At 33.7% G+C, this 14123-nt stretch overlaps 2 protein-coding genes across 20 annotated transcripts in view; one reads left to right on the top strand and one right to left on the bottom strand.

The window, feature by feature from the left end:
* The window catches only part of si:dkeyp-94g1.1, a 204767-nt gene that overhangs the window by 101457 nt on the left and 89187 nt on the right, over positions 1-14123 (bottom strand). The window lies entirely within an intron of this gene.
* Positions 442-9525, top strand: LOC137487487 (SLAM family member 9-like). The gene is made up of 3 exons (XM_087241596.1): positions 442-630; positions 3273-3578; positions 8739-9525. Exons 1-3 carry the CDS (start codon positions 480-482, stop codon positions 9029-9031), a joined length of 750 nt encoding a protein of 249 aa, XP_087097722.1. The 5' UTR covers positions 442-479; the 3' UTR covers positions 9032-9525.

Here is a 14123-nt window from a genome sequence, read left to right on the forward strand (position 1 = left end):
TTGGCAACGGTTACAATCATTCAAACGTTGCATGCAACAGCTCACATACCAATAAGCCTATATAATCATGAGCATATTGACAACACAAATTATATGGTTGTTAGACTGTTGCATTGTTCTATTTCTTTTTTCACCTAATAAGATCGGTGGGCTTTATGTTTAAGCTACATAACAAGTCTTTTCTTGGTTTAATTTTGGATACCACCACTCGGAGATCACCCGGCCTGTATTATAGGCCAGTATTTATTTTAAATGTAAGTGCCATAACGATGTCAGAAAATTTTGTCTGGTGCCGTAAAATCAATCTGGTGCAATTGATGCTATGTCATTAATTTAACGTAAAACACCTGGGGATGCATCCCAATAAAAAAAAATATATAAAAAGGCTGAGTGCTTATTATTTGTATGTTGCATTTTTATTGTAACTATTTTTACCTTCTGTATAGGTTATGAATAAACAATGGTAGTTTTAATGGTTTATGAAAATTCTCAAAGCGAGATTGTGGGTCTTTGTGGCTTCTGTTTTTACAACAGGAAGTCAAAACAACAGCAGTTATTTTGAACTCTGTTTGTCATCAGCAGCAATGGGGATAAATCATTTTGTGCTTTTTCTTCTGATCTTCAAAACAGGTAAAACTAATGATCACACAATAACTGTTTATTGATCATTAAAATGGTTATGCTAGATTGGGTTTATATACACGGTCTCAAAGCTAATTTACTGGTATTTTGTCCACACAAACATAAATGTATTTGATACAAATGGGTTTTAGGTTTGATGATTGCTTGTGAAAATGTTATTAAGTAAAACTTGTGATTATGTTCATAATCTTAAACTTTTACTTTACTGCAGTTCTCATTTTTACACAATTTTAAGAAATCTGTAGTTTTATACTATTAAACTAGTTTAAATACTGTTGTGCTCCATACACCTGTACTTCATTTTGTATTTTAGGGCTGCACAATATATCGTTTTAGCATTGATATCGCAATGTGTGCATTCGCAACAGTCACATTTATTTATGCAGATACTTACAAAATAACCAAAATACAAATTTTCCAAATTGAGATATATATATATATATATATATATATATATATATATATATATATATAAGTCATCTGGTGAAATGGTATTCATAGCTAGTATTCATAAATAGTATTGCAAAAAAAGTATCCTAAAAAGAAACAAACATTGCCGTACGTTTACATAGACACCAATATTCTGATTTTAATACTCTGATTAAGGATCTAAAATGTAAACAGCGATTTTTGATGACCTGAATCCAACTAAAGTCATTATCAAAATAAACAGTAATGGAATTATGTAGAGTACGCCTGTTTTAGCAACATTATTGAAGTGCAGTACAGACATCTAAACACCTTAATTAAATTATTACCATCATGTAGGATTTTCGCCGTATTTTGCGACAGGATATTCTATACACACACACGTTTGTTTGACTCTATCCTCTGCACATACCGAGTCAGTGAAGGACTACAGACATCTACATCATGAAATGCTGAGGTTTTCTCCCATACAGCCCGCAGTATCAAATTCAATTAAAACTACGCTCTTCCAGCAGTTCATACTCACATCCAATATCTAGCTTGTCATGGGGGGCATGAATGAAATTTTCTAAATGAAACTCATATAAACACCTTTATCATAATATTGTCTTTTTCAGATTAAAGCAAATAATTCGATTAACGATGTCCATGTAAACATGGTCAATATGTCACACCTTAAAGAATGTAAATTTCCACAAATTCCCATAGTTAATTGTCATCAAAATTAATTTTAACCTTAATAATGCAAGTAGTTGTAGTGTAGTTGATATTGTTTCTCTATATCAGTAGTCCACCGCCGAGGCAACCCTCTGACACTGCCAGATTTGCATTCAGGCACTTCAAGTTGGTCCAGTACACAACATAAGAGAAGCAGGATAAATGTACAATATGCTTTCAGCTGCTACTGCTTCACCTCTAAGTTGGGTCTGGTGCTGTTTTTTGTTTTTTGTTTTATCTCCCTCATGTGTAATGTTAGGAGACTGGTTAATTAATGGTTAACTTATTTTTCATTCTGGAGTGAGGTGCATCAATTTAAAGATTTACCAACATTGCTATCCCATAAGACAGCATGCTTTGGATAAGTGATCTACCACGAGTATGGTGATTTTGCCATTAGAATTAGGTAGGTCTGGATAAACGTGGCTATTTGGGATCATGGTCTATACGTCTATAGAAGCATTAGTGATTGGATGACTTGAACTGGGGATTTTGTGGGATAGTTAAAGAATAAGGTTTCTTAGAATGGTGGGAAATGTTACACTTTTTTGGGGGGATTCAACAGTCGTGGGGTCAGTGAGCTGTGCTTCCTGAAACTCTGTTTCGAGATTTTATCAAATGGGAACTACAATGGGGGTAGTTGGGAGAATAGGCTCAACAGTGACAGAGTGTAAAAATAGTTCTGTTAAACCCCACATACAGTACATTTTTCAAGTGAAAGTGCCACAAAATTTGATAGAGTATAAAACATCTCATCATCTATAAATGAAAAAAATACAATCCATACAAAAAAAATTTTTATGTAATAACTTGTTAAAATAAAATTCATATAAATATAGTACTGACCTTTACTGTGTGTATTTCATTCTAGCATTGTTATTTTATTAAAATTACAAAACAATTGGTTCTGAGTATTTCTACATTGATAGGCCATAACATGTTCGCACACCTGAAAAACTGACTGGATTTCAGCGTCAGCTAATTTATCCTATGCCTTTGAACATGCATTTCCACTTTAGTAAAAAATCTTCTGGGATGGTCATTTTTTTATGGTAATGAATTGTTAAAATATGACAAAAGACATTCAAACTTAATTCTAAAATGTTAATAGAAGCTTTGAATGTAAATAAAACATGAAAACAAATTCTGGCACAAACAATGCCACTATAGAAGCTAAAACATTATTTTTGAATATTATTAATACACAAACAATTGTCTCTTTATTTATTACCGAATGATCTTATAAAAAGAAAATTTAACCAAGTAAGCTTATTATTTGCTTATGATAAAAATGCAAACAGAATTAGTCTATTTATAATAAGTTATTCTCTCTCTTAAAACCATGTATGCTGCATTTTCAAATGCCAAACAGTTCCTTATACGCCACTTTCAGAAACATTTTTATAATGGTTTTTTTAGTTTGTTTGTTTTTTGTTTTTTTTTAATTCACCAGATGCATTAAAATATATATTCTCTCTTCTTAGGGTTCAGTGCCGAGATCTCAGTGTTTGTGCTGACTGGAGATTCTGTTGAACTGGATATACAGACAAAACTACCAGAAATTGAGGAGTTGACGTGGATATATAACAAATTAGAAAGTATAGTTAAATATTACAGTAAATTTAACATTGTTAATTTTTACCCTGCCTACAACAACAGAGCAAAGATGAATGAGACCACCTTCTCTCTGATACTGGAGAACATGCAGAAGAAGGACATTGGACTCTACACAGCAAGAATAAGTGGAAAAACAAACAACGATATTGTCACATACAGAATATCTGTTCTTGGTGAGTTTAACATTGTTTGGTTTTCAGATTAGATCATTAATGGAATGCCTAAAATGTTTACGTTTACAACAGTTTATCTGCTACTGAACAGTTTCAGTGTGGACCATTGTCTCACGGTTTGGTTACGAATATCATGCCATCGATTCAGTTCGATTCGATAGATCGGTGCATAACAGTGCATTGAAGATGCCTTCCATACATAATTTTATATTTTACTCTACAGCAAGAATTCTTGTATTAAAATGTATAAACATTTATATTTATGTATTATTTGTTAAACTATTTTGTCCTTTAATACAAACAGTCAGGACTGTAGCTTTAAAAACTCAAGTGCATGCACAAAACAACATCAGCATTAATAGCAAACAAACAAATATAAATATCCCACTCGATTTATAAGCCCTGTCAAGCGAGTTCTTTCTTACAGCCCTATGATTGGTTACGTGCTCAACAAAATGGGCTGCGATTGGCTCTAATTCTCAGCTACTGTTCACTGATGAGTGACACTAATAAACAGCAGCGGCAATCACAGCTGATCCATAATAGACAATGTGGAGAAAACTCTGCAGACATGCTCGTGTCAGTATCCAAAAGTATCTCTATAACAGCCGAGAGGAGAGGCCACCACACCATGCAAGAGAAATTGAGTTTACTTTCATTTTCTCAATCACAGGGGCTTCTGCTGTAACTTCAGTGTCAGTGAAAGACTGTCAAGAAAACACACATGCGGTGAATTGTGCAGCGTTTCTGCATTTTTAAATAGTGTAGAGTGTTTTAATTACTTGCAATCTCCACCCTCACCATAGTAAGCTACTGCAATATAGCACATATGAGATAAATGAGATAAATGACGTCAGTAAGTTAAAAGTCAGTTATGGTTATTACTGAACCAATACCAAATTGTCCGAGTGTGCATAGCAGTGCACCAAAGACACAAATATTGACAACCCTATTATGCCCGACACACTAGGAAATGCAAATAAGAAAAAATTTCTAAATTCAAACACAACTAGGAACTAGCACCCTCAGTGCACTGTTCAGGACATCAACCATTTTGAGTGCTTAAGTTCTTCCAGTGCACCAAAACGTTTGTGCCCAAAAAAAAAAAAAAATCCTACAATGCACAAATTTAGGACACATCGACACTTTGGAAGCAGGAAATATAAATCACGTGACCCAAATCATTAAACTGTTTGTCTAAAAAGAATCAATTATTAATTTATTTTAAAGGCAATGCAAGTTTATTTGTATAACATATTTCATACACAGTGGCAATTCAACATGCTTTACATAACTAGAAATAAAGAATGAAAGAAAATAAATAAATAAAAATAAAAAGTAAATACAAATAATAGAAATGATTAAAACAGATGAAAGTGTTAAAACAGGTTATAAAAGAATGAAAAAGAAAAGAAAGACATAAAAGTGCGATCTGTCGGATGAAGCACAGTGCTCATTCAGTAAAGGCACAGCTAAACAGATGTGTTTTCAGTTTTGATTTGAATGTGCCTAATGTTGGAGCACATCTGATCATTTCTGGAAGCTGATTCCAACAGCAGGGGATGCAGTAGCTGAAAGCTGATTCACCCTGCTTTGACTGAACTCTTGGAATTTCTAGTTTATATGATCCTAAAGATCTGAGTGCTCTGTTAGGTTTGTATTCAGTGAGCATATCTGTACTGTATTGGGGTCCTAGGCCATTTAGTGGTTTATAGACAGGTAGTAATATGTTAAAATCTATTCTGAATGTAACTGGCAGCCAGTGTAAAGACCTGAGGACAGGTGTGATATGCTCTGATTTTCTGCTTCTGGTCAGAATCCTGGCTGCAGTATTCTGGATGAGCTGCAACTGTCTGACTGTCTTTTTGGCAAAGCCAATGAGAAGTCTATTACAGTAATCCACCCTGCTGCTGATAAAAGCATGAACTAAGTTTCTCTAAGTCTTCACTGGAAACAAAGCATTTAATTCTTGCAATGCATTTTAAGATGGTAGTATGCTGATTTACTAACTGCTTTGACATGACTGTTGAAACTCAGACCTGACTCCAGAGTCACACCAAGATTCTTGACCTTATTTTTTGTTGTTTGACCCTTAGAGTCAAGGTAAGCATTCACCTTGAAAACCTCATCTCTGTTCCCAATAGGGTTGGGTACCGAAACTCGTATGCACCCGATCAAATCAGCATATGAATTTTGGTGCCTAATTTCGGTGCTGAAAGCAGGTCACGCACCAGAAGTGCTGCTCAACGACGCGCAGCGCCATGCAGTTTAGAATTCGCAAGTCAGCGGCTGTCCGGCCGTCATGACTGTTCATATTTCTGCCATGCCACAGGGCGCCATCTGAATAGTTTAATTTTAATTAACATGCGAATGTGCACGTCTGGTGTGTGATGCTATCATCTGTCATGTGCGCGCTGTGCCGCGGCTCTGAGCGGCGCATCCGCTGTGTGACGCGTTTAAGAAGCATAAAGGGGTGCATTAAAGACACGCGTGAGTAAGCGTTGTGTCACTATCTCTAAATGTTTAATTCTAAACAGTTTTGAGTGAAACGGATGTTGGCGATGTCAGGCGTTTTTATTGTAGCTTAAAGAAGGCAAAGCGCGCAGTACAGCGCATGTGGCGAGCGACTCACTTCATCAACATGAATGATCGCGTTCATCTAATTAGCTTAAACTAAGCATTCTACAGTAAGGCAGTATTTTACAAGCAAGGATTCTGACACACCAACATGCAGCAGATATTACAAAAGTTCAAGTAAGAGAAAAACACTTCAAACTTATAACATGTGAGGACTCATGGATTCACCTTAAAGGTGAGATTGTCTTTGACAGCTTGCGCCATTCTCTGACACATTATCTGAGTATGTTTACATGGACACCAATAATCGGATTTTAATATGGTTAAGACAATACTCTGATCAAGAGTCTACCACGTAAACAGTGATGTTTTAATATCTTAAAGGACCACAGACACAAACTGTGGAGGAAACATTTATAGGCTGGTGACGCAATGACGTTAATGGATCTGTGCTATAACATGTAATTTGGAATCATGAATGTAACATTCAAAAAGCATTAGATCACTGATGTCCATGTAAAAGTAGGCCACAAGCCCCAAACCCAGAAAAAAGGTGTTCCCTAATTTTGATGACAGCCTTTCCACAGGTTAGTATGAAGCTAATGTAATGTTAATAGCATAATGTAAATCTTGCATTTATGCTAATAAACAAATGATCAAAAGAAATATATTAATGCAATTCAAATAAATAAATTATGAATTTGATGTTTACTTTAAACTTATTATAAATATATATATTTAAATTGTTCAGTTATAATGATATATATATATATATATATATATATATATATATATATATATATATATATATAAATAAAAGTATCGATTTAGCACCAGTACCGAAAAAAATACTCAAACAATACCCAATCAGTTCCCAAATGCAATGAATTTTTCTCTTTGTTTAACTAAGGAAAGTTTTGGCACATTCAATTGTTAATTTCTTCAATGCACTAGCAGAGGGTGTCAATAGGGCTATAGTAAGTAGGCAGTAAGGCTAAGTAGATCTGAGTGTCATTAGCATAGCTGTGGGAGGAAATTTGGTTCTCAATTTTTGGCTCAGAGGGAGCAAATAAATGTTGAAAATAAACATAAACAAACATAGGTTAGAAAAAACCTAGCAAACATTTAGAATTGTTTGGTTAATAATGGTTGAAATGTTGCAATACATGAAACATCAAATTATTTAGCTAATGTACTTTTAAAATGATTATTTCTGCTGTTATTTATTTATTCCACTTTTGATTGGGTTCAATGAGTGTTTCTCAGGTCAAAGTCAGTGTCCTAATGTGTGGTAAACCAAGCTCATCACACGAGCTCAAACAGAGGAAAAATAAATTGACCCACATTCTACAAGAGTAATTCTATTCTGAAGGAAGGTTTAATTCCATTTTTTGTATAATTTCTAAAGTCTTTCCATACTTCCATACAGTGGTACACATTTTAAAATCAATTTTCCTTTAAAGTTACATATCTAACTGGTAAAAGTGAAAAGTGTTATTGTATATTTTTTCCTGCATATTTTTAAACCACCTAAAAACTAGGCGCTTTTTTGCTTTGGTTCTAGAGCCCCCTTTTTTTTTTTTTGAAAGTGTGTGGCTCTGTGTGCTCTAAAAATGCAGACACTACTGTTTGATGTAGTAGAAGATGTCAGCAGACACTGGACAAAATAATGTAATATGTAAGCATTATAATATGTAATGTTAAGCTTGAAATGCCCTTTTTTGAGGGGCATTATAGGTGGGTTTGTAAATTAAGTGTTAATAAGTTCCTTACAGTAAAACAAATGTGTAAGTGATGCATATCAGCAGAAAAAAGAGATTCTTAGCTTTCAAATGGTACAATGGTATTTTTGGAGAATAAATAATATTGCATATGTTTGTGCCTTAGGACGAATCAACTTGATACTTGGTGCTTTTTGTTGTAAAACCAATTTTAAAAGCGAGTAACATAGACATTGGAAAAATTATATTGTCTCCATCTGTAGTATGCAAGAGTTATTGTAATACAGTTTGTTTTTGTTTGTTTGGAGGGGCCTGGGGGGGGGGTATAAATTTAATTGTAAATACATTTCTTATTGTAACAAAAGTCAAAGTGATATCTGGAAAAATAGATATTCTAAACTTAAAGCAATCATTTCTGGTTCAATGAAGCAGTTTGTCACTGATTCTCTTCACTAATAAAAGAATGTAGGCTCCATCTTAATAATTGTTCTCACACAAATCTGTTTAAGATGCTAAAGATGCTTAAACTGGTCCAGCACTAACTCCTGTACTGTGAAATTCACATGCAAAGCTTAAAACGTCAAACCTTAAAGCATAAAATCAGAACAACAGATGTTTTCCAGATAAATACAACATCATCACTATCATTCTGTCCTGCAGTGGGGAATAAATTGTTACTGCAATGATCACAATGTAGTGTGCCACCAACGCAACCTCTATCAACTTTTTGTTGCACTGTCAAAACAAAGTTTTGCAAAATGGAAACATTTAGTTGTAGCCTGAAGCCCTGTTAATGTTTTGACTTGGTATTTTCAACAAATCACTGAATCTGTGGCTTTTAATATTTAAATGTGTGTTTCAGATGAAGTGGAAGCTCCAGTCCTGACTGTAAAATCAAACGGGTCCAGTTCGAAACTGTGCAGCTTTACATGTAGTGGACAAGACATTACTATGAGCTCCATCTATAACAGTAGCAACTGTCCTGAGGAGGAAGAGACATCAGCTGATGACCACACCCTAAGACTGAACTGCAATAGCACATTTATCACATGTAACTACAGCAACCCAGTGAGCTGGAAAACTGATATTAAGAAGGTTCACGAACTCTGCACTGTTAAACTAAAACTTCATACATACTGCATGCGCTCTGACTAAAAAACTACAGGCGAGTAAACAGAAAATAAATTAGTTACAGTGAGTAAACACTGAACTGAAATACTTATATACAAATACACAGAGATAGAATCAATAAATATAGATACAGATGATGTCAAAATTATTAACCCCCTTGAATTTTTAGCCCCCATTTATTTTTCCCCCAATTTGTTTAACGAAAAGAAGATTTTCAACATATTTCTAAACCTAATAGTTTTAATAACTCATTTCTAATAATTGATTTATTTTATCTTTGCCATGATGACAGTAAATACCATTTGAATAGATATTTTTTAAGACTTCTATACAGCTTAGTGACATTTAAAGGCTTAACTAGGTTAATTACACAGGTTAGGGTAATTAGGCAAGTTATTGTATAACAATGTTTTTTTCTGTAGACTCAGTAGTATTGAAAAACAATATAGCTTAAAGGTGCTAAAAATTTTGAACTTAAAATGGCTATTAAAAAATTAAAAACTGCTTTTATTCTAGCCAAAATAAAACAAATAAAACTTTTCAGAAGAAAAAAAGATTCAGACATACTGTGAAAATTTCCTATCTCTGTTAAACATCATTTGGGAAATATAAAAACTAAAATTCAAAGGGGGCTAATAATTCTGACATATACATATATATATATATATATATATATATATATATATATATATATATATATATATATATATATATATATATATATATATATATAAATATATATATATATATATATATATATATATATATATATATATATATATATATATATATATGTGTGTGTGTGTGTGTGTGTGTGTGTATAGAGAGAGAGAGTGAGAGAGGAAACCTTATATCAAGACATAATCTTTAAAATAATGATTTCTATTAAAAACTTTAAAAAGTTGTGACTACAATAATAACAGCGGGGCATTAAATAAATGCATATTTTCCGTGGAGCGAGCGATTTGAAGAAGTCTGCTATTTTTATTTGACGGAAGGAAAAAAACATGATTAAATAAAAAAAGCCTATGCCAGTTCTTAAAAAGGATTTAGTCAATGTTTTCGTTTTGTAATCTTAATTAATAATTTTAATGAAAAATTAGGACAGGTCTATTTATTGTATTCATTTTCTTTAGTTTATTCTGGTTTTCTATGCTGTTGGAAAGATGGCAGGTGCATGAAGATGTTCTGTTATGTTCTGTTCTTAACATGTTCGCATATTAAAATAAATCAGTATTTTAAATTGCAATATTTAATGTGTCAGACACAAAATAAACACAAGTTTAAAAAAAAAAAAAAAAGTGTAATAATTTCATATTAATTTGACCAGTTAATCGTTAATATCCGATTAACGAGCCGCGGTTGTCGGTTAGCAAAATTAACCGAAATGAGCATCCCTAATAATATATATATATATATATATATATATATATATATATATATATATATATATATATATATAAGTAAGTAAATATGTCTACTAAGTATGTATTTTGTTTGTTGTTTTTTGTTTGTTGTTTTTGTGTCCAGATACTGTTTTAACAATCCAGAAAAGCACTCAGTGAAGAGGCAAATTATGTTTGAGTGATTTTTTGCAATAAACAAAGACTCCACCTTGGATAACGTGTGCCTTGATAACACCCTGGATGTGTTAAGCATTTTATCCAAATAAAAAATGTAAGTGAAATGCAATCAGATATCCCAGCTCAACCCACGGCCAAAATCTTTGCCCATTTTGGGATGTCCCAGATGACTGGTCGCCATGATGACAAGATGGCAATGGCAATGAATGGGCTACACCCACCTGTAGTTTTATTTTTTTTTTATTGTTGAACATTTAACAATAAAAAGCATATCAAATCTTACAAGACATTCACATTATAACAGACAATGTCTAAATAAAAGAGGGCATATAGAAATCATCAACTGCCAAAGTTCTGTTCAAAAATTCAAGATCGCAAGATATGAGGGCGCGTGAAAGTTCATGAATGTGTTCTTAATATCGAGGATGCATCGATGCAGGCTTGAGCGCAAAACTCGCTCAAAGTCCCAGAAGTCATTGTGGCTGAATAATGAGGTGGAAAGTGCAGTATTTTATATACTGTAGATTTATTAATAAAGTTCAGAGATTTATCTTATTTGTCTCAGGAGGAGTGTTCTTTTTTTTTTTTAATATTATATTTTTATTTTCTTAAAGCAACAGAGCGATACAGAAAGCAACAGCAATTATAAAGACAAAACAGAAAAAACAATCAAAAAATAAAACAATAAAATAAAAATAAAAGGGACATAAGACAGAAAAAAGAAGGTTTTAAAAACATTATTACATCAGTTCCTCTACTATTATACATGGGTCAACAATGTTACACCTATATATCTAGGCCAGTGGGCGCAGGCAATATGGTGATCTTGCAGACGATAACAGGGTTATACCATTAAACTGTTGTTCTGGGCATTTGACAAATAATTAAAAAAGGGTTTCCAGGTGGCTTCGAAGCCGGCAATGTTGTCAGAAAGATTGTGTCTTAATCTCTCTAAATGTAAAGTGGTGGAAAATTCTGAAAGCCAGGACTTAAAGTGGTTTTGATGGCGTTTTCCATAAATAAAGAATAATTTTTTTTAGCTAACACCATTCCATATTGAACAGCTTTTTTAAATTGTTGACTGAACCCACGAAGTGAGTCAGACCAACCAAAAACAGCGATTGCTGGATCAGGGGCTAGGTCACAAGAATAAGCCTCAGAGTAAAAGTTGAAAATTTCGCTCCAAAACTCAAAAAGTCTTGGGCATGACCAAAAAAGATGTCCTAAAGAGCCTTCCGCAGATTCACATTTGTTACATTTAGAGGAGATGGAGGGGTAGAATTTATTAAGCTTAACCCTGGAATAATGAAGCCGATGTACTACTTTATATTGGATTAGTTGATGTCTGGAGTTAATAGAACATGTATTTATGACCTTGATAGACTTTTCCCAGTCCTCATTGGTAGTTTGAATGCCTAAATCTTTCTCCCAGGAGTCTTTCAAATACAAGGTAGATATGTCAAACTGATTATTAATTTATATACATCATGTTCATCTGCTAATAGTTCAAAGTGGGAGATGGATGTACGAACACAGTTTCTCAGCTGTAGATATTTAAAAAAATGTGATGGTAAAAGATCAAATTTGTTACAGCTGAGGGAATGTAGCAAATTTTCCATCCATGTACAAGTCTTTTACAGTGACTATTCCTTTACTGGACCAAATCGAAAATGTGGAGTCATTGAGTGATGGCTTAAAGGCGTGGTTATGAGCAATAGGGGTGGACAATGTGGTAGATGGCAACATAAACACTTTCCGGATCTGACACCATATTTTGAGAGAGCTGCTAAGTATAAAATTTGTATTGACTACTTTTATCGATGGTAGAGGCGCCGCAAAAAGTAGAGAGGAAAGAGAGTAGTTTGTAACACTCTGTTTGATGGTGAGCCAAGATGGAACGTCACCTGCAGACCCTGCAGGGTGAGATTTTTTCCAGTAAGATAAGGCTCTGCAGTTCGCAGCCCAATAATAATACTGGAAGTTTGGCAGGCATAATCTGCCCTGCGACCGAGGTTTACATACGTGTAGTTTAAAGATACGGTGCGCCTTAAAGCCCCACACAAATGGTAACACAATCAAATCGAGAGTTTTAAAAAACTTTTTGGGCAAAAGAATTGGAAGGTTTTGCAAAAGATATAAAAATCTTGGCATTGTTACCATTTTGACTGCAGGAGTTTTCTTAAATGAAACGATGAAGATAAAAATGAACATGAACATTTTATAAAAGGCAAAAACACATTAAGGGTGTTCATTTGCTGAAATTCCTATTAAAATGTCTTTTATTTGTATTGCGCAGCATATATTTGTAAGGTCATTATGCATAGTATATTGTGAAAATGGGAAAAACAATAATTGTATGAATGCTGTAATGTTTAAAATTTTAATTAAAACGAGTGAAGGTCATGTGACCATCAGGAAGAACCAGGGAAGAACACAGCATCTCATTTCTCACAGGACGCATTCTCTGTTCTCGTGGTCTCCCAAGTTCGTTCTTTCGAGGTAACTTGGCAAGACAGGTCTCCACAAGAGCATGAGTCCATTCTCAGCCTTCCTGGGATTAAGAATCAGCCATTGTTTGTCAAAATGTGAGAACAACCATAAATATTTATGACCCTTCAAGACCCTCCTCCGCACACTATATCTTTCTAACAAAACAAACAAAAAATAATCTAATGTTCATAGATATATCTGGGTGTCAAAACTCTAACCATTATTTTGCCAATTAGTTAGTAAAGGCTGTATAAATATATTTTTTCATATAATGAAAGAATCGTAGTTTGGTTTTTGTTAGAGAAAAGGAATTTATTTTTATTACTTTTGTGTTTTCATTTATTAGAAAAATGTTTTAGACTAACAACAGATTAATCAATCTTTTCTATTGTATTATAAAACATCTTGACCAGACAAACTTCCTCTTTTTTTACTGTGCTGCGTACTTTTTAGAAGAACTGCTGACAAGTGGAAAACGAGAATAAGAATAAATTGAGGGTGGGGGCCTTTGTTCCAGAACTATAGTCTAGACATGTCACAAGTTGTCATGATGCTTGTAGAAGTTGTGAAATATATTAAACATGCACGTAAGTGTTCAGTTCTGGTATGCAGAGAATGGTTGCAGAAAGAAGAAGTAATGTCTAGGGGTTACAAGGGACTGCAGAATGACTGATAAGTGACGTTAAACCAAAACTCCACCTGTTAAGATCAGTTGTGTATATTTGCTGGAGTCAGGAAATGTATGTTAGTTGCGAACCTCCTGAATGTAATTCTTGTATTGCATTGGGGTAACATAACCCAGAGCTCTGTCATCGAATTATTCATTTGTATCTAATAAATTACTAATATTTTTGGCATTGAAGAAAAAACACTCTCCAGACCTTTTCTTATTGAACACGCATGGAATGGGCTAGATTATTCCACATTTCTAGCATTAGAGCTGTTTGATACACAGGAAGTGTGAACTGTTTTGAATCTCTATAAAACTCTATAAAAAGACTTTATAAAACTATTAAAAAGCTTTTTCAGCAATGTACACATCA

This window comes from Danio rerio, chromosome 2, assembly GCF_052040795.2.
Source record: "Danio rerio strain M-AB ecotype USA chromosome 2, GRCz13ab, whole genome shotgun sequence".
NCBI classification, from domain to species: Eukaryota; Metazoa; Chordata; class Actinopteri; order Cypriniformes; family Danionidae; genus Danio; species Danio rerio.